We start from the raw sequence: 24,768 nt of genomic DNA, 5'->3' as shown, positions 1-24,768 counted from the left end.
ATATTTATGAAACATATAACTTTTCATTTAAATATGAATTTATTTTATGCACTCTACCTAAATCATGATTAATTGTGATGTATCACAGGCATGTGGAGTTCTCCATGCTGTCGAACCATTAAACTCATTTCTTGCCTCCCTTTGCAAATTTACAATCAATTTTCCAAGTGAAGCTGAAAAGAAGAGGTATTTGAGTTCTTTATAAACCAACATAATAATTCCTTTTTTTCATTCTAAATTCTGTCTCTCTCTCCCCATGGACCAGCATACATTACATTTGATGTTTTTAAATTGAAAGCACATTTATCTTTGAAGGAGGTTATTTCTTTATGGTAGTTTATACATATTTAAATATATAATTTTTTGTGTCTATTTTTTTTTGAACAGGAAACAAACTTTTCATTGATAAATGAAAAGGAACATAAAATGTTCAAGGATACAAACTCCAAAGGAGTGAGAAAGATAAAACATAAAGTTGAAACAAAATAAATAAGATTACAAAGGAGAGCTAAAAGCATCCCAATTAGAATCAATCATGCTAGGTGAGTAATTGACAAAAAGATTGGAAAGAGCACACCATTGAGAAGCTTTGAATTTGGCAATGTGAAAACATTCCAACGGATGCCTTTTTAACCCTTCGAAGGTCCTTTGATTGCACTCGAACCATAATTCATAAATAAGGGCTTTAAGACCGTTGACCCAAAGTAATGTAGCTCTAGGATTCATGTGTAGACCAAACAGCAACTGAAAAACCAAGTTCGAGACTGACTTGTCCATAACCCAAGGTAGATTGAAGATACCAAAAAAGGCAGACCAACAGGTTGCTGCAAATGGGCAGAAAAAGAAAGTGTGCAGCTGATTTTCGCTTGAGTTTACACAAAAAACACAAGCAGATGGCTGGAGAAACATATATGGTATCTTTTTCTGCATAATTTCAGCTGTATTGACCTTGCCAAACATAAGAATCCATGCAAGGACATTAACCTTCTTGGGGCTACCAGAATTCCAAAGCTTTGAGCAAAAATCTCGTGGTAATGCAGCAAAGGGAGCCTTAGAGTTACATAAGGAGGTGACAGAAAAAGTCCCATTTTTATTCAGATTCCAAGAAAGTTTGTCTTCATCATCATTTAACAAAACCAAATTCAGATTGTCCAATAATTCAATATATTCAGCAAATTCTCCATCTTTTAGCGACCTTCTAACTTCAATCCTCCAAGAGGAGGTGGTTCAATCCTCCAAGAGGAGGTGGTTGAATCCCAAGCTTCATGATCTGAAAATTTTGTCCCTCTGATGCAACCATTAATCCAGCTAATCCATTTCTCTCCAAACCCTTTCTTTCGAAGGACAGCATCAAGAGAATCCCAATCCACTCTATCAAAGGCTTTTTCTAAGTCAAGTTTTAACATCCAACCACTCTTCTTCTTGACTTTATAGAAATTTACAAGTTCATTTGCAATTAACACCGGATCAAGGATCTGTCTTCCTTCAATAAAAGCACTCTGGTTCATAGAAATTGTGCTAGGGATCACCTTCTTGAGGCGCTCGGTGAGAACTTTGGCTATAATTTTATAAGTGGAGGTTGAAAGACTTATTGGTCTAAAGTCCTTTACCTTTTCCACTAAATCTTTCTTAGGAATAAGGCAAATGAAATTATCTTTAACACAATCATTCAATTGGCCATTTCGAAAGAACTCAGCAAAAAGTCGCATAAAATCTCCTTTCCAATGCTGCCAAAATCTGATGAAGAATTCAATGGTAAATCCGTCTGGCCCTAGCGCCTTATTTCTTCCTAAATATTTTAGAGCAGACCAAACCTCAGCTTCCTCAAAATTCCTTTGTAACCAGCTATTGTCTTGACAAGAGATAGGCCTCCAAGAGATGTCTCTTGGAGTAAAATGTGAAATTCCTTCACTACAGTACAAGGCATCGAAAAAGCTGGAGATTTCCTTCTCAATTTCTCTTTGGTTAACAAGAGATACACCATTTCCATCCTTAATCTCAGAAATCCGGGCCTTCCTTTTGTGGGCAGCTAAGAACCTATGAAAAAAATTACTATTTTCATCCCCTGCCTTCAGCCAATGTACCTTACTTTTTTGTATCAAGTTTTGCTCCTCCCTTACATACAAATTAAGTAAGTCTGTCTTCAAAGAACCTCTTCGTGCGATTTCATCTGAGGAGAGACCAAAATTCTCATCCTTAATATCCAATAAGGATATTTCAGCTACTATTTTATCCTCCGCTTCCTTTCGCTGCTTTTCATTCTGAGCATGCCAAATTTTAAGTGAAGATTTTACGTTACGAAGCTTTGAAGATATTACAAACCCTGCCCAGTCGTAAGATACATCTTCTGAGAGCTTGGATTCGATTATTCAAACACAATTCTTATCTTCTAGCCAGGATTTAAAGAACCTGAAGGGAGAGGGGCCCCAATGAAAATCCCTAGCATCAAGAACAATAGGAAAATGGTCAGACGTTATTCGTTCCACTCTATTTACACTAGAATTGCTGAAGAGAGTGTCCCAATCTTGCGAAACAAAGAACCTGTCCAGTAATGAATGAGTACTATTGTTGCCCATTTTCGACCAAGTGTACTTGCCATTAGAAAGTGGAATTTCCATCAATTCTAATTCTTCAATTTTTTGTGTCTATTGGAGAAGCATAAACACTGCATATATTGTTAAATTATATTACAAGTATTATTTGTTTGTACTTATTTCCTTATTGGCAATGTAAACCAAGAACAACTTTTCATTGATATATGAAAAGAAAAACGGTTCAAGATACAAACCCCAAAGGGTGAAAGAAGAAAAGAGATAACAGAAACCCTTAGGGAAAGCTCAACATGAGCAATACAAACAAAACAGAGATAAATAATAAAAACCAAGGGACAATGCTGAAGGAACTCTGCGAATGGCATGCACATGCGAATAAGCATGGAGAACCGAAAGAAGATCAAAAGAAGATTCCACAAACACATCTTAAGGCCTGACTGAAGGAAGCTCGAGGAATAAAATCCTTACAACAGATGCTCCAAAGAGAATCAAGCAGAGAACAACCACTCTTGGAAGAAACCAACAAAAAACCCAACTTTTAACCGTTGAAGAGACTAAAGAAACAAAATTTCAAAATATCAGTGGTATAGAAAGAACAACAGCTAGGCGCTCGAGAAGAAAGAAGCAGGACATTGAAGCAATACAGGGAGAGCTACATAAACGTTTCACCACGACACCTTCTAAGCTTCCTTGAAAAAACATCTGACGTGAAAACTTTCATGATATCTACACACACTGCATCACTTTTGACCCTTGCTCTCAAACAGAAGGAAAAACAACCAGACCTTTAACCAAGCCAAAGATCATAATAAGAACTTCTGCCAAGGAATGATCCAACAGGACTTCAAAACGATTCGCCAGCCAAGTGAACCTCCCATTTGATAATGGCACCTGCATAACTTCAAGTTCTTCAAGAATCAGATTAAAATCCTCAATGCTTTAGTCATACTTCTGAAGATCAGCCCGAATGCCATCTGATTACTTTAAAAACACCCCCAAGGCACCAAAGATTGTCTTTGAACCCTACTGAAAAAACACAAACTCAGGCCACAATATTTTACTGTCCCTGTAATCGGCTGCAACTTGGTCTCTTTCTAAAGAACTATATCCGGACCAAGCTTAGAAATAAACTTCTTAACCTTTGATCTCTGCTTGTAAAAAACTCCACCAACATCCGGACATTGAGACTTAACAAAGTTCTTAACCTTCAGTCAGATGTTTTTTTTTTAAAGCTAAGAAGTGGGACATCTTGCTAAAGCAGTCTACTACCACAAGTACCGAGTCAAATCCACTTGTTTTTCGTATTCCTAGGATGAATCCATAAACAAGTCTTCCCTTATTCATAGTGGGGTAGGTAGTGGTGTACATAGGCCTATATTTTGGGTTTTGGGTTCAACCCTTGCCCGTCTGGATATGACTTTGTGTTGGAGTCGGACTACGTATGTTTGTGTGTTAACATGTGCATATTATATCCTATTGGCTTTCCCATAAGATGTGAACACTAGATTCATAAGAGCTGACTGCTTCTCAAAATACAATGATCTACCATTGTTAAACAACATTATTGTTCAATAACTCCAAAAAAATCTTAAATTGGTACCATAAAAAGTGTAGAAAGCTTAAAAATAAATGTTTGAGAGAAATAAATGTAAAAAATAAATAAAGAAGAGAGCTCAAAATGTTGTAGATGGTGAATCAAAGATTGTCATTTTACAGTGATAGGAAAGGAAAAATTGTCACTTGTTGAGATTTATTTTACCATCCATTTGTTATTTAAAATTTAGATTCTTTATTATGTGCATGTTTTTGTATATGGGTACAAATGCACCTGACCCATGACACCCTCCAGAATTCACAGCCTTTTCTTTAAACAACCATAACACCTGAAAGTGTTATCCTGCTTAAAATCAATATTTTTGCAGCATCTTACATTCTCCCAACTCAAAACGATTGGAGCCATTTGCTGATCAAAGGGATACCGTTGTCCTTACCCCCAAGAACGTGCAGGTCTGTTTTGAGTTTCCACATTCCTTTGCTCTCATAGAATACTGTTGGATTTCCTTTATATTTTTGTAATATTAGCCGTTTGTATTTATATTTAGATGGTCTTTCTCCTATATAAGAAGATCCTGGATTTGGTTCGCAAATATACAGAAGAAATATGATAATTTTATTTCTTCCCAAAAAAATTCTACTTTTTTTCCTATTTATTTTCTGTTGTAATTAAACTGTGCCTCCCATACTGAATCTCAATGTGTAATATGACAGTTATATTTAAATTGATTTTCATTGTTTTGCAATTCAGGCCTTGAGGACTCTCTTCAATATTGCCCACCGATTGCACAATGTGTTGGGTCCATCTTGGGTGTTGGTACGTTAACTTATTGCTTACTTCCTGTAATTAGAGAAAGATTATGATAAAATGATCTAATTGTAGGTCTTGGATACTTTTGCCGCTTTAGACCGAGCGATTCATTCGCCACATGCCATGACACAGGTATTTGTTAATATATGGTTGAGGCTTGAGCGTCCTTTTCTTTTTACATTTTCTAAAATGAGTTGAGGCTTTCCTTCTGTATTAGTATGCCATCCAAGCATTTCAAAGCCTGTGGTGTGCGTCATGTTTATTGAGTATATATTGGAAAGTATTAAATGTACCTTAACCTATTATTATTGTTTTTTGAAATAAGAAACAACTTTTCAGTGATATATGAAAATAAAAATGTTAAGGATACAAAACTTCGAAGGAGCGAAAGAAAAATAAAAATAAAAGAAGTAAATGGAGCAATGCAAACTGATTTGAAAGTCAAAGATCAATATGAACCAATAATAACTATTGAAGAGGACGTGCAACAACAGAGATGAAAATTGAGCCACCAATCTTCCATAGAACACCTTGTAAAATAGTCTTCGCAAGGCAAGGATAGAAAAAAGAAACCATGGAAACTAAAACTTCAAGGGAATCCCGCATGGAAGCTGAAAAGCTCAACCATAACACTGAATATCCGAATTAAGTGAATCCACATGGTTGACGCCTTCTCACAAATCTTAACGAAAAGCTCACAGCCCAAATGAATATTCTAGAGAATATAGAGATCAAGAAATGGAGACATTTAAACTTCCAAGGAGATAGCTAACAGAAGGATCCCCCTTTACTCAAAAGGAGAAGCCAGGTCAGATAGAAGATGCTGGCAACCCTTCAATTTGTCCAATAAGGATGTGATTGCTCCCAAAATCACAAGACATATTCTCACATAATTTTCAACATCCTTTCGAGTTGCTAAAGGCCCAAGATGGACATATTCTCACATGTGACATATTCTCACAAAATCACAAGCTCCAAGACATTCTCACATAATTTTCAACATCCTTTCCAAGATGTGGCCAAAAAAATCTGCTAAGCACTTGTTCAATTGTCTTATCTTGGCCAAAATGGCCTCCTAGTCCACCGGAACGAGTATCCCTAATAATTTTCAGCCATAATGATGTGCGTGGATTACAAAGTGCATTGTCTTTAAACAAAAAATCATTAGTTATGCTAAAGTCTTTATAAGCATGTCCATCTTTGCATTTTTGCCAAATATCAGAAAAATCATCATGCTCATATAAATCAGCAAGGTTATCAAAGGAAATTATTTCACCTTTCAATGTGTTCAATAAGTGAGATCAATAACTTTTCGGTTTTCATTAATGGGAGATCGAGAGGGAGAATTAAGGCTTCAAGAGGGTTGAGGCAAGGAGATCCCCTTTCTCCTTTCCTATTCTTATTGATAAGCGATGTGCTTAGTAGTTTTTTGGACAGCATTTACCAAAAAGGAGTGTTCGAAGGTTTTGTTGTGGGGAGGGTTTCAATTCACATCTCCCACTTGCAATTTGCTGATGACACATTATTGTTTTGTAAAGATGATGATGAGATGCTTAAGATCCTATTTGAAGCCATTAAAGCTTTTGAGTGGTTGTCCGGCCTTAAAGTGAATTGGGAAAAATCATCTTTGAGTGGCATAAATATGGAAGACCAAAGGGTTGTGCAGGTTGCAAATTCTTTTTGTTGCAAAGCTGAACGTCTTCCTATTTTATATTTGGGCCTGCCTTTAGGAGGAAATCCCAAACTGGATTCTTTTTGGGCTCCAGTTCAAGAAAGAATTTCTAAGAAACTTGATCGTTGGAAAAAGTATCACTTATCAAAAGGTGGAAGAGCGACTTTATGTCAATATGTACTTGGGAGCATTCCCCTTTATTACTTATCTATTTTTCAAGTCCCAGTGAGAGTTAGTAAACAAATTGAGCAAAAAATGCGTTCCTTTTTGTGGGGCGATTCTTCGAAAGGATCCTTGAGACATTTGGTGAGATGGGATATTGCCTCCCTCCCGCGGGAAGCAGGTGGTTTAGGCATTGGTTGTATTCTTAAGCGCAACAATGCTCTTTTATCTAAATGGGGATGGAGGTTCAGCATGGAGACAGAAGCTTTATGGCGTAGGGTGGTGGCCAGCTTATATGGTTCTGACCGTTTTAATTGGAATGCGATACCTAAACTTCATGGTTCGAGTCGTAGTCCTTGGAATAATATCAACAAACAGTGGCTTCAGGTGGAGAAATCCTCTTTATTCAAAGTTGGCAATGGTCGGAGAACTCTCTTCTGGCATTTTTTATGGATTGGAGTCTCTCTCTTAAAGGATAGATTTCCTTCTATTTACAGCATTTCGGCTTCTCCTCTTATTTCGGTTTCGGAAGCTTGGGATAGTGAGTCCTCTTCATGGAATATTGTAACTCGAAGGGCATTGAAAGATGAGGAGATTTTGGAGCTTTCAGAGCTTTTTTCTTGCATTTCTTCAGTTACTATTTCAGAAAATGATGATGTTCGTTGTTGGAGCTTGGAAAAGTCGGGCCTCTTCTCCGTTTCTTCTCTGTGCAAGTCTCAAAGAGCTGATTTGCGGGTTTCAAAAGCTCTTCTACTCTCTCTTTCGAGTTCGGGCAGCCCAAAATGAGTTAATATGTTAATTTGGATTCTATTATATGGCAAAGTCAATACAGCAGATATTTTGCAGAGAAAGTCTCCTAAGATGGCTTTACAGCCATCCATTTGCTTTTTATGTGCAGAAAATGAAGAAAGTTTAAATCATGTCTTCTTTTTCTGCCCATATGCTGCTGTTTGTTGGAATCTTTTTCTCCGGATGTTCCAATTAGTATGGGTGTGGGATCGTGTGGCTGCTAATAATATTTTTCAGATTCTACATGGTGTTGGGTTGGCACCTAAAGCTAATCTACTTTGGATTAATGGATTTAAGGCTATCATCTCAGAATTATGGTTTGAGAGAAATAAAAGGATTTTTGAAGATTCTTGTCGCCCGCCATTGGAATGCTTCAACATTGCCAAATTCAAAGCTTCTCAATGGTGTGCTCTTTCCGATTTGTTCTCTTCGTATTCCCCTAGTATGATTTTTATGAATTGGGAGGCCTTTATTTCAACTTTGTAGTCTTGTCTTATGTTTTATTTTCTATTTCTTGCTTTCTCTATCACTCCTTCGGGAGTTTGTATCTTTGATAAATTTTGTTCCTTTTCATATATCAATGAAAAGTTCGTATCTTGTTCAAAAAAAAAATAAGTGAGATCTTCTACTTAATGCATCAGCCACTTTGTTAGTTTGTCTAGATTTATGTTTGATGGAGAAATCAAAACGTTGAATAAAAGTAATCCATCTAGCATGCATCCTAGATAAGTGCTTTTGGGAGTTAGATGTAGCGTAGGGATTGGTGATCAGAATATAATATGAATTCCTTTCCTATTAGGTAATGTTCCCATTGTTTTAATGCTCTAACCAAGGCATAAAGTTCTTGCTCATAAGTACTCCACTTTTTTCTAGCTTCACCAAGTTTCTCACTAAAATACTCAATAGGCTTATTCTCTTGACTTAGCACACCACCTATTCCCTTGCCCGAAGCATCTACTTCAACAACAAACAATTTATCTAAACTTGGTAGCAGTGGGATAGGTGCTGTAGTTAACCTTTGTTTTAGGGTCTCAAAGCTATGTTGTTGATCCCCATTGAAACCTCGTTTTCTTAAGGCATTCGGTCAAAGGAGCTACTATAGTGCTAAAGTTTCTAATGAATTTTCGATAAAAAGATGCCAACCCAGGAAAACTTTGAACTTCTTTAACATTTGAAGGTGCTGGCCACTCACTTATGGCCTTAGTATTTATGGGATCGACTTCTATGCCTTGCTCACTTATTATAAATCCTAAAAAGATAAGTTTGGGCACTCCAAAAATGCATTTTTTCAAATTTATATATAAGGAATTATCTTTAAGAGCAGACAAAACATGCTTGAAGTGAATAAGATGCGCATCTAAATTTGTGCTATAGATCAAGATGTCATCAAAATAAACCACCACAAATTTTCCAAAAAATGGTTGTAAAACTTCATTCATAAGACGCATGAATGTACTTGGTGTATTAGAAGGTCCAAATGGCATTACAAGCCATTTAAATAATCCTTCATTAGTTTTAAAGGCGGTTTTCCACTCATCTCCCGGTTTTAATTACAATAATGGTTAACTAAGGTTAATCACAATAACTAACTAATAACCTAACTAATTCTAAACAACAATAAAAAACAAAATACTTAATCTAATTACAAAGAGAGCCCTAACATCTAAATACCTAACAAACTACTACATCATGTAAAGTCCGTGACATTGGGAGAATCTAGACTACTAATAATTACATTAATAGCGTCCTCCGTCTTTTGAAAACATATTGTCTAAAAAGCTTTTATTCACAACTTTTCGTTAGTTGAATTAATAACTAACGCTTTAAGCAAACAACTTTTAATATTTTGGATCACTTACTAAATTATATTGTATAGTTATTCCTTTGTTTGTATTTCCTTTTGTATTTAGATTCTAATAGGTAAGTGTTTCCTTGTTTGTTTTGTTTTCCTTTTTTGTCCTTCCTTGTAATTTCTATTCCATCTAATCTTGTATCCATTCTTTGGAAGTAAGCAATAATTATTTTTATCGTCCATTGACATGGTATGATAGCTAAGAGTTCTTTTTCGATTGGCCACTCATATGTATTTTTGTTGGATACTCATACAGTCAAAAGAGATATAAATGATGTCATCCTCCTAAAAGGTACTTCATCTCTACTGATGTTACGTTTAATGAAACCTCACATATCTTCAAGGAGATGAAATATTATTGGAAGATTAGGATTTTCCCATTCCCAACTTCACCTTTCCTTCATCCCCTTCATCACCTGTACCGAATCCTTTACCATAGCATGTACCGAACCCTATTGAAATGGACTTCAATCAATCATCATCTTTACCACTCATAGACACCTCATGAGGGCCATCTAACCCTCTTACCAATATTCCATTACAAGTTTATATAGAAGAAACAATGAAAAAGATGAGTCAGATGTGGACTGAAATTGATAAGAAAAGAGTCAATATTCCATTACAAGTTTATATAGAAGAAACTGAAAAAGATGAGTCAAATATGGACTGAAATTGATAAGAAAAGAGTCAATATTCCATTACAAGTTTATATAGAAGAAAACACTGAAAAAGATGAGTCAGATATGGACTGAAATGAAATTGATAAGAAAAGAGTCATTGATAAGTCAGACATTATAGTATCTACTAATGATGAGTCAGATATGGCTTTGCCTATTACTTTGAGGAAGGAAAAATAAACTTGTACTCAATATCCGTTGTCTCACTATGTATCCTGTGACAAACTCATAAGTACAGAAGTTTTATGGTTAACCTTACTCGAGTAAGTATTCCAAAAATACATATGAAGGCAGTACCAGTGTTTCCAAGGCGCAAGGCGCACTTCAAGGCGACAAGCCCTTTGATCGCCTCAAGGCTAGAGGCGATAAAAAGGCGAGGCCTGAGTGAAGCGAGGCACACTGAATAAAATATTTAATAAATAATATTTATTAATAATTTATATGTAAAATAAATAAATATTCAATAAAATGTGAAAATATATATATATATATATATATATATATATATATATATTCAAATAAAAATTAATTTAAATAATTGAGAAAAATAAAAATATTCAAATTAAAGAAAAAAGAAGCAGAGAGAAAATTGTATTTGAAATAAATGGTAAAAAATAGTTCAATAATGCTAAAGAATTAAATAGAAATAGTTGTATTTATGGGAAACTGTATTTATAATAAATAGCTGTTTTTATGGGAAACACAAATACTATTTGACAGCTAGCAAGCACATAGAAAAATGTGTTGCCTTCAAACTTTTCTTTCTTTAGTACTGCCCTCAATTTTTTCTTCTTCTCGTACTCTACAAAAAAAGAAAAGCTCTTCTCCTCCTCAAGCTTTTCTTCTTCAACATGCTCTGCCTCAAATTTTCTTCTTCCTTCAACTCTACCATCTCTATTATCTCCCTTCTTATCTCCTACAGTTCTACTTTTCTCCTCTCTTCATCTTCTTCTTTTTTAAACTCTTCGTTCTCTTTTTGTTTATTTTCGTTATGAGGTGGGTTTTATTGAGTTAAACTGATTTTAAAAAAAAAAAAAAGTTTGATGTGCCCGCCTTCAACCAGGCGCTCGCCTCGCCATAAGGCGAGGGCGCGCCAAGGCGCAGTGAGGCGCACCAAGGCGAGCGCCCGGTTGAAGGCGGTCGCCCTGACACCACTCAAGGCGCATTCAGGCGAAATTGCCTCGCCCCTCGCCTGGGTGCGCCTCGAAAACACTGGGCAGTACAATATGAAGAATGTAGACAAGCAATGTATCTTGACTTGTATATCTTAGAAAAAATTTTATATAGGAGTGAGTTACCATACCTAAAGATAAGAAAGTATGATGGAGACTCTCTTTAAGAAAGATAAGAAAATCTCAATCTGCCTTTATTAATTGAAGGAGTACCTTATATATAGAGGATTACAACTAACAACTAAAAGTAGCTAACAATAACTAACAACTAATAGTAACTTGGAGTTACTATACGGTAAAAGGGTTTTATAACGTACGAACTATCATTAAAGCTTTTAAAACTACCCAAAGCCATAAATGGCTACATCAATATGTTCTTTCCTTTGGAGGAACAGAAGGCTTGTCCAAAGGAACAACATTTTTCTTCGAGGAACCCCCTTGATCCCAAGTATTTCTCCGAACGTATGTCTTTTTATACCGGTTATTGATTTGTTCTTCAATAGTGGTTGCAACGGATATGGCTTCATTAAGGTACCCAAGTGGTTGCAATGCGATTTGCTCTTTGATGTCTGCCCTTAATCCACCAACAAATCTTGCAACCAAATACTGTTGGCCTTCCAAAAGATTAGTTCTTGCACCTAACCGATGGAATTCTTTGGTGTAGTCAGCGATGGAACGAGTTCCTTGCTGGCAATTTTGATATTGATTATATAAAATTTGTTCAAAATTGACGGCGTTCTCTCTTTAGTCGTTTCATACATTCCCAACTTCGAATAGGTCGCTTACCATACTGTTGCCGATTGACCTCTAATTGATCCCACCATGCAGATGCACCACCCTTGAGTTTGAAAGCAACGAGACGTACCTTTTTATCTTCTGGAGTGTTCATGTAAGAGAAAAAATTTTCCACATTCTGGACCCACTCCAAAAATCCCTCAATGTCCATCATGCCGCTGAATGTAGGAAGGTCAATCTTCATCTTAAAATCGGGTGCATCGTGGTGTCTAACCGGTCTCCTTTGAAATCCCCGTTGATTGTCATCCATTTCCAAATAATCATCCTCTTCGTCGCTTGAAAAATCCAGACAAAGGTCGTGGCGCCTTTGAAACAGAGGGTTATGATTAATTTCTTGATGGTGTTGTCGATATTCTTGATGTAATCTTGGAGGCCCATTCAAGTCTTGCCCTCTTTCTTGATAGAATCTTGGCGGTGCTGCAGGCCTTTCTTGAATACGAATGCCTTGGTGATCATCCTCCCGAACATCTTCGCTAATTCTTGGAGGCAGAGGTTGGGTATTCCGTGCCGAGCCCCGGTTGACATTCAACGTCTCCAATTGCTGGTGTATCATTCCTAATATTTGCTTAATCTCACCCACGTCACTTTGCAAATTCTTGATCTCCCCGTCAACCAACTGCAAGCGTTTGGTGACTGCCCGTGGTGAGAGAACGGCTGGTTGATCCGTTTCCTTGCTGGTTATGGAAGAATTTTCTCCCATCGTCAGTTTCTTTCCTGCCATCGAGTGCCCAGAGATTCTTTGAGAGCTCTACTACCAATTTGATGGAGACTCTCTTTAAGAAAGGTAAGAAAATCTCAATCTGCCTTTATTAATTAATTGGAGTACGCTATATATAGAGGATTACAACTAACAACAACTAAAAGTAACTAACAATAACTAACAACTAATAGTAACTTGTAGTTACTATACAGTAAAAGGGTTTTATAACCTACAAACTATCATTAAAGCTTTTAAAACTACCCAAAGCCATAAACGGCTAGATCAAAGTAGTAGGTCGTCGATAGGTATATACCGTGAAGCATAAAGTAAATGGAACACTTTAAAGGTACAAAGCATGGTTGCTTGCCAAGGAACTACTCAACCTATAGAGTCGATTACCTTGTAACGTTTGCAGCTGTTGTCAAGATGAACATGGTATGAATACTTCTATCTCTTGCAGTGTTTTCAAGGCATGCCTAGGTGCTCGCCTAAGGCGAGGGGCGAGGCATTTTGGCTTGGGTGCGCCTTGGCGCCATCGCCATAAGGTGAGGCGAGCGCCTCTTTGATGTGAGGCGACTCCTTTTTTTTTTGGTTATAATTTTAAAAAACCCACAAAAGAATGCCCAAAAAGATGAAAACGCACACCCAAAAAGATGAAAACCCACACCCAAAAATCGAAATACCCACACCCGAAAGTCTTCCTCCTTCACCGCCGCTTCATCCTTTGCTGCTGCCATTGCTACTGCCTTTGCCCCCACTTATTGCACGATATGAAGCCATCATGCCTTCCTTCTCCTTGTTCGTAGACAATCAAAATATTTAGTTTCACCTATGAACATGTATTCAGGGCGATGTAGGTGCTCGGAAAGGAAGAATTAGTGATGAAGAAGAAGAATCATGAAAGAAGAATTAGAGATGAAGAAGAAGAAGAAGAATTGGAAAAGTAGAAGTAGAAGAAGAATTAAAAAATAGAATAAAAGATATGGGGATTTGATGCTTGGTTGAGACTTTTCCTATTCCCTTTTACATTTTCAAGGCGCAACATTAATTGTATGCAATTTTATCTTGCCATCTGGCAGCAAAAGGCAAAGATGGCAATAATTTATTTTTTTTATTTAAGTTAATTTATCATTTACTTTTAGTATTCTACTTAACCACTAATTTTATTTTTAAATTTAAATTTTTAATTTTTCTTAATTATTTAAGTTCAAATTTATTTGCACCAAATATTTTCACCTAAAGTAGTTTTTAATATATAAAATTGCTATAGATAATATTTATTTTATTATTTTATTAAGTGCGCCTCACTTCTCTCAGGCGACGCCTTTTTGTCGCCTCTCGCCTTAAGGTGATAAGGAGGCTTGTTGCCTTGAGGTGCGCCTTACGCCTTGAAAACACTGATGTCTTGTTATTGATCGTGGATTAGACATGTTATAATATGATGTAGGTGATCTTGAAGAGAATTTATACGGAGATTCCACTTGGGTAGAGTAGGTAGGAAATAAGGTTTGCAAATTGAGAAACAAACAAAGTCAATGAGATCATACATTGCTTATAAAATATTCTGTTGCAGGGGGGTGACAGTACTAATTGGTTATGTCGATTATATTATTGTCATTGGCAATGATGGTAATGAACGAGGCAAATTGAGAAATTGTTTGATCCATGAGTTTGAAGTTAAAGAACTTGGAAAGCTTAAATATTTCGTTGGGATATAAATTGCCTATTCTCAACGGGGCATATTCTCATCACAACAGAAGTATGTGATTGACTTATTTTCTAATGCCGATGGATCAAAGCCGTAGTTTATGTGCAGCCGAAGAGAGTCATTTAGTAAATAAGGAAACTTACCAAAGGTTAGTTGGAAAATTAATATATCTCTTTCATACAAGACCAGATATTGCGTAGGTTATGAGAGTGGTAAGTTAATTTATGCATAGTCCAAAAGAAGCTTACCTTCAAGCGGGTGTAAGGATAATTCACTATTTGAAAAACTTCATTGGGAGAGGATTGTTGTTTAAGAAGCGAGAAATGCTTGCCCTCAATGCAAAAGCTATTACTGAAATGCTTGCCCTCAATCCAAAAGCTATTAATATCCATACGTACCAAATAATCTCAAAGAACTAATTATGAATCCAGAAGAGAAATGAATCTTGAAGACTTACTTTACTCGAAACGTTCTGATGATGAGCACTCCCGGATGGAAAACCTAAGGGAAGAGAGAGAATAGAGCACTTTTCATCTCTCTAACCTGTTATTAACTTAAATTTTTGGATCTAGTAGTATCTTAACATAGATGTGAGGCTTTTGGGTACATGCTCCTTTAATATTATTTCCTTATTACTAATGTAGTGTATTTTGTGACGTGTACTGCTCTTTAAAACTTTTAAGTGAATACTCCTGAATGAAATTTGGTGACTCTGCTCCCTATGCTGTTTCTCTGATTTTCTTGACCTGTGTTCAGTCATCCAATGACAAACCAGTGTGCAGTTGTGTTGATCCATTTGTTACTTTTAGCATATTTTTTGCCTTCCATGCATGCAGGAGGTATCGACATCTGTCCCAAAGCTTACAAGGGAATCGTCTGGGCAATACAGTGACTTTCACATTCTTTCTTCTTTAAATTCTCAGGTAAGAAAAGAATGTTTCTTGGTAAACTATTTTAAAGATAATGCTGCTTTCCATTTAGTTTCGTGGAACAGGAAGGAACAATGAAACTTTAGCATTTTTTTTTGAAAAAGAAAGTAAATAAAGAGAATTGATGTCAAAGTCCCCACTGAATACAGATATTATAGTGTGCTTCTCCTTATATGCTATTAATCCACTCATCGTAAATTATATATCTTCTACTTCGTGTTATTTCTTTATTTTTTTTTTCCCTTCTTTTTGAAGCTATTTGAGAGCTCAGCATTGATGCACATATCTGCAGTGAATTCACTTCTTTCAGCATTATGTCAGCTTTCTCATCAATATCTAACCAGTGCTTCAAGTAATTTTGGCTTAGCTTCTAGTCAGAAAATTGGTAGCATCAATTTTTCTGTGGAAAGGATTATATGCATCCTTGTCAATAATCTTCACAGTAAGTAAAATCATTGGATTTACTGTTTGTTGATAAAACTTTTTAATATATTTTCTCAATATAGTTTTTATGTTTACTTACTGCAAGTTTGTCGACTGTCTCTGATATGTTTGTTTGCTTACGAATTCATGTTGAACATGTTTAAAGTAAAAGCATTGCCTTTATAATGCCATGTTATTATGTGTAAATTTTCATTCCATGCCTGTAGTTCTGCCTGAAAGTTGTTTTTCATCGAAAAAGTAAGTGGTAGATTTATACATGAGGGATCCAGATCATATATCCTAAGAATCTGCAACCACCCTGAACTAAATAATGGAAAAATTAATCATACAAATAAAAAATTGATTCATCCGTAATTTACAGTTGTGATTTCCTTCAATGTCCTTGAAAATATTGGTTCCATTCTTTGAATGTCAGTTATGTAATTCACAAATGTTATGATAGTTTCCTTCAATGTGTGTGTACACAAATGCATGTACATCAATGTATGTTGTACATTATTGTGATCATTAAAATTATAAGAAATTATTTCTTTCGTGTCCAGTTCATTGGCCATGTTTCCACTTGTTATACTAGTCATTAATAGTTACCCATGCACTTTTTTTTTTCATTAATTATGTTAGGAGCTGTGTTTTTAAGTGGTATATGAAATGGTACCTATACATGCTGCACCCATTTTGTGGATCAATGTTTGAGTGTTTACTTTAATTCTATATTCATTGCTCATTTTGTTTCTGTTGAGCCTTGAACAAATCGGTTAAATTACAAGTTTAGTTCATGAGCTTTGAAGTTTGTGTCTAATATATCTATTCGACATCTACTAAAATTCAAGGACTTATTAGACACAAAATTGGAAGTCTCGAGTCTAATTAAACGCAAAATTCAAATTTATATCTATTCATTTGTATTATTTAAATTTAGTTTTATTTTATTTAGATTAGATAATATCCTTTGGTTCTTGGTTAATATCTTTTCCTTTCCTGTTTCCTTGATTGCAATTTTTTGTGTATTATACTCACCCGTTATTGGGTCCTTGGTTGAATAAGAAAATTATTCTTCCTAAAGCTACAATGTCTAATAGATTAGCGAATTTGAAAAAGCAATATGTAAGGGAGTTGTTAGACACAAATTTGAAAATTCAAAAACTTATTCAACATTTTTAAAGTTCAGGGACCTATTAGACACACAGTTTTAAGTTTAAGAAGTTTAAGAACCTATTAAATAATATTTTCTAAAGTTTAGAGACCTATTAAACACAGACTTGAAAGTTTACTGGGACTAATAATTTAACCAAGAAAAATGTCATGGTTTCACTTATGGTTGTGCACTACATTTCATTTCTATAAGTCATTCGTTTGATAATATCCAATGTTAACTGATATGTTGCTCTCAGAATCTTTCACCACTAGAAAGTGTATTATTAGAGTACGTTCCTTATTTCTTATATTATTTGGCTATTTGGTCATGATTGATTTTGAAAATTTTAAAAATACGTAAAAGTATATTAAAATGTGTTTAGATAGAGCACTTAAATAGTGCTTTTTCCAAAATTTCTTATACAAAAAATGATTTAGTTAAAAATACTTCTCCCCAAAGTCATTCCAAACTCTTATAATGGTCTAATTTTCACACCGTGAATCTATTATGTTTTATAATAGGGGTTGAACCACTATGGAACCAAGTTGTTGGCCATTTTGTTGAGGTAACCATATTTTAATTTCTATGATTTCCATTTTTGCATTACTTACTTTTTTACCCTGAAAGAATGAATTCGCAGCTCGCCAACAACTCCAATCAGCACGTACGCAATATAGCACTTGATGCATTGGACCAATCAATCTGCTCAGTGTTAGGTTCCGAACCCTTACTAGATTTCACCTCACCTAATCATCATACCTCTATGAAGGTTGTTAGAATTCTCATCCTAGTTCTTTTTTGTATCGTATTGAGAGAGAAAACTAAGTATGATTTTGGTCCTTGTGGGCGTCTGTTTTAGATTGAAGACAAGCTCGAAAAGCTTAGGTCACTGGAATGTTCTGTTATATCTCCTCTACAGTCTCTATATTCTTCTTCCCAAAGCATTGATGTTTGCTCTGGTTCTTTGAAGATTCTTCTACACGTTTTAGAGGTAATTTATGTTGCTATCAATAGCTAAGTTTTGTCCTCTTTTATGTATTAATCCAAGCTCGCAATATTTTCTTCCAAAAACTCAGAGACATGGAGAAAAATTACACTACAGCTGGCCAAATATTCTAGAGCTGTTAAGGTTTGGCTTTGACCTGTTATTATAATTTCAATTACCTTAACTTCATGCTATCATGTTTGGCATATCCTTCCTAACTACTTTTATATTAAAGGTCTGTTGCAGATGCTTCCGAGAAAGACCTTGTTGCACTTGGCTTCCAGGTTAGGAAATGATCCAACATTTGATAACGATTGAGATCACATCTTCAATACTTTACAGATCAATTTGCCCCTTCCCAATTTTACTATTCAGTTCGCGATAGAAATCTTTTTGCAGTCCAAGATTCAAATGTCCAAAGAAATTTTTGTGGCAAAATACTTGAAGTTCTCTTTTATGATTAGTCTAGATGGAGGAGGAATATAGGAGTTTCAGTTCCAAAGAGAAGACCGAAACAATCCTCTCTCTGTACTTGGGGTCTTAAAGCCCATTCAATAGAACAAGAAACAAACTTTTCATCGATGACGAAAAGAGAGAAAATGCTCAAGGATACAAACTTCCAAAAGAGCGAAAAGGAAAGTGAAAAAAACAACCATACGAGAAACGAGATGTGAAAAGATTCAAAAGAAAAAAGAAAAAGAAAACATATATGAATACAACATCTGAAAATTTGACAAATTAACACTCTGATAAAGGCTTAAACACTATCTTCAAAACGAAACTAACTTAAGCCTAATCTCTTTTGTAATGTAACAACTCAATGTCTTTTTATTTTTATTTTTTATTTTTTAACAAGAAACGTATTTATTCTATTTTTCATTGGCCGATGAAAAGAAACAAGAAATGTTCAAGATACAATCTCCGTGGAGAAAAAAAGTAAAAATAAAAAACTATTTCAGGGATATAAAGGCATCCCTATTAAAACAAATGTCTTCGAAAGAATAATGCTCAAACAACGATAGTAAAGAAGACTAATGGGAAGACTAGATCTAGGCCAAATCAAAACACTCCCACCAAGCTAAGAATTAATCTTCAAACAAACACTCAATCTCTCTCTCTCTCTTTAAATAGCTAGTTAATCAACTTTGAACCCAAAAGCTTCCGTTGGTGGATTACAATGAATTTAATCATTTATAAAAACTTTAACACTTCCCACGACTTAGAGGCTTGGAAATTTGTACAAGATCCAAGAATTTGTTATCAATATTAATTAGAAAAAAATGACATTGCATTGGTTTGAACACAAGGCTTCCTTATTCTTTTTGAATTGGAATGCTCTTACTTTTAATGTGGGATTTTATTTATTTATTTAATTTACTCGTTTCGTAGTTGTATCTTGAACATTTATTTGTTTTCATTATATCAATGAAAAGTATTGTTTCTTGTTAAAAAAAAAAAAGGAAAAAAAAACCACTAAATCCAAAAACTTAAACTAATGGGTTATAGTGAATTTAATCATTTGTCAGCACTCTAACAATAACTAGATGTCCTAAAATGTAGCCAATCTAAACATAGCTCAACTGGATAAGATACTTTTTATCATTCCAAAGGTAAATGGTTCAATCTTTTACCCTACAATTGTTGAATTAGAAAAAAATACTAAATACATAAAATTTACAAAAGAAACACTCGACTGGAGCCCAATGATATCATCATTTCTCCTAGAATTGGGTCAACACCTAAACTACCACAGTAATTGAATTCCAATTCTATATTTGATCTTTCATGCCACTCACCTCTGTATTGAGTTCCCGGAAGATACCTTGATTCTATTAGTGTATAATTTTAATCATAACCTTCAATGACACCTCCAACTTAGTTTCGCTGGGTTTCCCTTCTACCCTTCCATCCACCATCAACCTACCTTAAAATTTATGACTCATTATCTTCAATCCGCACTCATGAGGCCGAACATGGATTAGAAGTGCCTAATGTTGGAAAAAATCCTCAACCTCAACCATGATCAATTTGGGCAAGGTCAAAACCACACCTAATGCATCCCGAGGCCCTTATGGATCTCTATATCCAATGGTGTTACTCTGATGGCAGCTCTGGATTCTTTACCATAGCATTTGGATTAAATTATTGAGGGGCTCCAAAGTTCTATCACTTCTCTTCACTATCAAGTTGAGCAACAACTCTGGCAATCCCAAATTGACCACGACTTGGTCGACCTCTTTTTTTTTTTTTTTTTAACAAGAAACAACTTTGAAGGAGAGAGAAAATGAAAAAGGAACAGAATAGAAAAGAGGCTCAACGAGGAGTAATACAGATAATATAAACACAATAAAAAGCCAATAAGACCATGTTGACTACGATCGAAACGATCCATCAAGATGCTAGGACACGAAAATAAAACTTTAAGAATCTTTAACTTCGGGCGTGCCAACAACTCCATCAACATCTTTAACATTTGGAAAAAGGACTTTGAGATTTTGAGAAAATTTGGCTCGAATTTCAGCTTTTTCTCTTTGCCGATAAGCTTGAATCTCCAGCAATCTTCTATAGTGCTCTTCTAACATCGAATCTCGTCCTTTGCAATGCTTGACAAGCTCGGAGTTAAGAAAGGCTAAGTATGCATCCAATTCCGAAGGAGAGACTAGAGATGTATCTGTGAATAGCAGCTATGAGTACTTAAAATACATTTAGTGGAGTATCTTTATACCTGCTGCTAAGGAGAGCTACTCAAACCTCTTCATAACAATGAAAATTTCACTAAACACTTACTATATATAAGAAAAGCAGATACAAGGAGGGTCTCTTCAACTTCTGAATCCAACGAAAAGAAGAACGAAAAGGTGATAAAAGCCTCTTGGGAATCTAAACCATCAACCAATGAATGCTCCATGAATTAATAAAGGAAGTTTGCAAAGAGGTGATAAAAGGTGATAAAAGCCACCTGGAAAGCTTTAACCAAGCATAAATGAGGACCATCTATTAAATATGCAATAAAGCACACGCCACCCAAAAAGCTTTGATAATCAAAAAGAATGTCTTGAAGAAGAGAAGAAGCAATTAAAGCCATGAAGAGGCCCTTCGAAACCTTCACCAAAAAGACTTTTTGAATCCTACAACCACCGAATTGCTTCGAAAAAAAAAGTGGTAAAAAAGTTGCTGCTGTCAAAAGGGAAGTGGCCTATTCTACTTCATCATCACTAATAATAATGTCATCCACATAGAGAATCAAAATTGCAGTTTTATTATTGTCGTAACTTTGTAATAGATGATATGATCGGCTTGACTTTGAAGAAATCATAGCTCGTGACTACTTTACCAAATCATTCAAACCATGGTCTTGGAGGTTGTTTGAGTTCATATAGAGAATTCTATAACCGAATATTTTATTACTACCAAAAGACTCATGAAAGTACTAGAGACCATCTAGCATCCTAGCACATCCAAATGTCTCCTTTGAGGTATGGTCATGAAAAACACAGTGAGATGCGTAGAAGAAAGTAACAACAAAGTTAGAATCTTTAAAGAGTTTACTAACTGATAAAAGATTGTAGGCTAATTTAGGGACATGAAGCACCGATTGAAGAGTAATATTTTTGGTTAATTTAACGGTTCTCTTTCTTGCCATAGAAGAGAAACTGTCATCCGCAATCTTAATTTTTTGATTGCCATATATAGGAGAGTATAATTCAAATATTTTAGAAGAGCTAGTCATATGGTCAGAAGCTCTAAAATCAATAATCCACAGAGATGAGCCAAAATAAGAAAGTGCTTTAGGGTAAATACCTGTCTAAGGAAATACAAAGATTACCAAATGACTATTTGGTCTCTAGTTGTTGTGGTAGATTCTCTCCACCAAATGGACTAGAGTTAACACCAGTAGCATAAAACTGTGCCCAGTCACTCTTATTTTTTTCTGCACTTCGAGTCGTTTCAATGGTTTTCTCAACCATGATAGCAAAATAATCGGTAAGGAAACAAAAACAGAGCACAAAATGATGTTTATAAAGAAACAAGCAGGAGGCCTAAACCAAATCAGACCAAACTGAGGACTTGAAGTTCAGAAAATGAACGACAGAGGGAGCCGCAAGAAGCTCTAAACAGTCGCGGAAGCAGGTGAAGAAAATGGTGGAGTCGCCACAAAGGGACAAATGAACTTCGGACTTCCTAACCTGTGAGCAGCGAGAAGATGCGAACCTTTTGTATCTACAAATGGCAAAGAAGCATGCCAGAATAGGGAACCTGTCGTGCCTGGAAGTAGGGTGCGCATTCAGGTATGCCACTATGGTTTCGGCAATAGGAGGGTTCCGACGTTGACGCTCGATGAACCACATTCATACGACGAAATATATAATAATGGACCACCTATCACGAAATACAGTGGAACAGTAGCACGAAGGAGGCCGTCACTGCAGGCACAGGTGATCGGAAAGTAGAATGCGTCGTTTGAAGATGACGGCTACAATTCCAGTAGTGGGAGTGGCGGCTACCGATCGCCGTTAAAAATCCTAGCTCTGATACCAATCACCAACTTTATTTAGATGAAATAAAATATTTGTATTCTAATATATCGAAAGTAAGAAATACATTGCTTTCTTATATAGAAGAAAGGCTAAATTCACAGAAAGAAATAAGAGTAAAATAATTTTTTACATCTAATATTCACAAATAATAAACTCTAATAATAAACTCTGTTCACCTGTTGTTCTTAATACAACCACTTAATCACAAAAACTTTTACCTGTACTCATTCTTAAGTTGTCAAATATAATCTGCGTTTTCTGCTTTTCTTATACGTCCCTCAACTTTTAGATGAATTTTTAAGTAATAAAGTAACAAATCAAGTAAAATATTTGAATTTTTAAGTGATAAACTAACAAATCAAGTAAAATATTCAATACTCCTAAACTTGGAAATGATAATGAGCTACTGAAAAAAGTTTTGTTCACTGTTCTCTATTTGATTGCTGCACCATTGTGACTAAATAATGTATTTTATGTGTCAATCTGGTTTGATAGTTCATATACATGGTCGGCTTTTTGTTTAGCTTTACTCCTTCGAAGAATAATCTTGACTTATTCTTTTAAAATGTTACTTCCTTTGCTATACCAGGTTTCTCTTTGTTCCTCCACATATTTCGATTGCTATAGTTTCTTTAATTTTACTGTACGCAACTACATTTGGATTTGACACATTACTGTCATTTAATTGTGGTGCGTCCCATCTGATTATATTTCTAAAAAATCCACGTCCATGTCCATCTGGTGCATTGAACGGTATAATGCACGACCATCTGCTATTATGGACTGCAGTTATCTTCCAATTACTTTATCTTGTTTCTGGAAAATTTATTGTCTGAATTTCTTGTAACATCTGCACAGTTGTAATTCTGTCTACTTCATAAGAATAGTCTAATTTTTTGTGTTTCTTTCTAGAGTCTGCGTGTGATCTTGAACGATGGACTTTCCACCATACCACAAGAATGCCTCCACGTGTAAGATCTTTAATTTGGAATTGTCGTTCGTTTTTAATTTTCATAGTTCACAGTCCTCTTCTACAATGGACTATATTTTTCGTGCTACCCTATTCACATGCCTTTATTAGCCTTAAGCGAAAATTTTGATACGTATTTATGTTCATGATGATCCACTGTATTGGCATACAGTAACTGTTTTCTTGCATCAGGATATTTTATTAGCCTTCCTATTCACCCCTCAACTGTAGAATATTTGGAATCCTTGTTTGTGGTGGGTGTGGGTGTTCCTGGGTATGGGGAGCAAAGCTACGACTCCCAGTTATAAAATATTAAAAACTAAGGATAGAGACACCAGAGAGACATACACGAGAAAAGAGGGAAGAAATAAATTCTCAAATTGATTGATCAAAGATGAGGAATAGAGGCACTATTTATAGGTTACAAGAGGAAACAAAATCTAGGAATAACCTCCTAACTTCCCTAACAAAAAAAGGAGATTTATTTGCTAAATTTAAACACAAAATCTAAACAACTTTAAAACAACTTCTAACTAAGTCCACATAATCTTAACTTCTAACTAATTCAACAAATATATATATATATGGAACAAGAGTAAAATGAATTTGGATCCCAGTAGTCCACTTAGCTTAAGTGGAACAACGGATTGTGTTTGAGTAGAGCGATGGAGCCTACCAGAACACTACTTTGATCAATTCATCCCCTCTAGCTGATCTGAATAAATAATAATAATAATAATAATACTAATAATAATAATGAAACGCCAAGGGGCAGCCTAATTGGCAAGGACTTGAGGTCTCTTGGTCATAGCGGCTTAGATGTCTCAAGTTCAAGCCTTCCGATGTGCTTAATACAAAAAATCCATGATATCTCCCAGGTTCGAGCCTTGGGCCGGGCGCAAGTGTCCTGGGTATAGGGGGAGGAAAGCTCCGACTTCCAATTATCAAAAAATAACAATAACAATAATAATGGTATTAGTAGTAGTAGTAGTAATAATAATAATAATAATAATGAACCACAACTCCAGCAAGCGACTTCATTGTTTAGTTTCTATGCAGACTATCGTAATTTAATATCAATTTGCATATTGCAGATGTGTAGATGTGACTGGAGCATACAGTGCTCAAAAAACAGAGTTAAATATAAGCTTAACAGCAATAGGGCTTTTGTGGACTATAACTGATTTTATTGCGAAGAGGCTTTCACATGACCATGTAGGTGAGAAGGAAGCAGGTAACCTCCCTGGTAAATAGAAACTGTTACTAGATCTGTCATAAGCTGTTTGAATTGCTAACCCTTTGCTGTTACTAAAATGACATAAA

General features: G+C 35.4%; 1 protein-coding gene across 4 annotated transcripts in view; it reads left to right on the top strand.

Annotated features, from left to right (window-relative positions):
• The window catches only part of LOC111022539 (ARM repeat superfamily protein), an 81,031-nt gene that overhangs the window by 42,647 nt on the left and 13,616 nt on the right, over positions 1-24,768 (top strand). For all 4 annotated transcript variants that reach the window (XM_088125788.1, XM_022299705.2, XM_088125787.1 and 1 more), the window contains exons 18-30: positions 89-186; positions 4,475-4,559; positions 4,858-4,923; positions 4,990-5,049; positions 15,281-15,367; positions 15,629-15,815; positions 17,474-17,517; positions 17,593-17,721; positions 17,812-17,943; positions 18,029-18,081; positions 18,173-18,221; positions 23,388-23,446; positions 24,540-24,679. In XM_088125788.1, coding sequence (XP_087981914.1) covers positions 89-186; positions 4,475-4,559; positions 4,858-4,923; positions 4,990-5,049; positions 15,281-15,367; positions 15,629-15,815; positions 17,474-17,517; positions 17,593-17,721; positions 17,812-17,943; positions 18,029-18,081; positions 18,173-18,221; positions 23,388-23,446; positions 24,540-24,679 — 1,189 coding nt within the window. The remainder of the gene's footprint in view (positions 1-88; positions 187-4,474; positions 4,560-4,857; positions 4,924-4,989; positions 5,050-15,280; positions 15,368-15,628; positions 15,816-17,473; positions 17,518-17,592; positions 17,722-17,811; positions 17,944-18,028; positions 18,082-18,172; positions 18,222-23,387; positions 23,447-24,539; positions 24,680-24,768) is intronic.

This window comes from Momordica charantia, assembly GCF_013281855.1.
Source record: "Momordica charantia cultivar OHB3-1 chromosome 6 unlocalized genomic scaffold, Mcharantia_2.0 BLBB01000006.1, whole genome shotgun sequence".
Classification (NCBI taxonomy): domain Eukaryota; kingdom Viridiplantae; phylum Streptophyta; class Magnoliopsida; order Cucurbitales; family Cucurbitaceae; genus Momordica; species Momordica charantia.
Note: the sequence above shows the minus strand (reverse complement) of the source record. Positions and strands in the feature narration are given on the sequence as shown.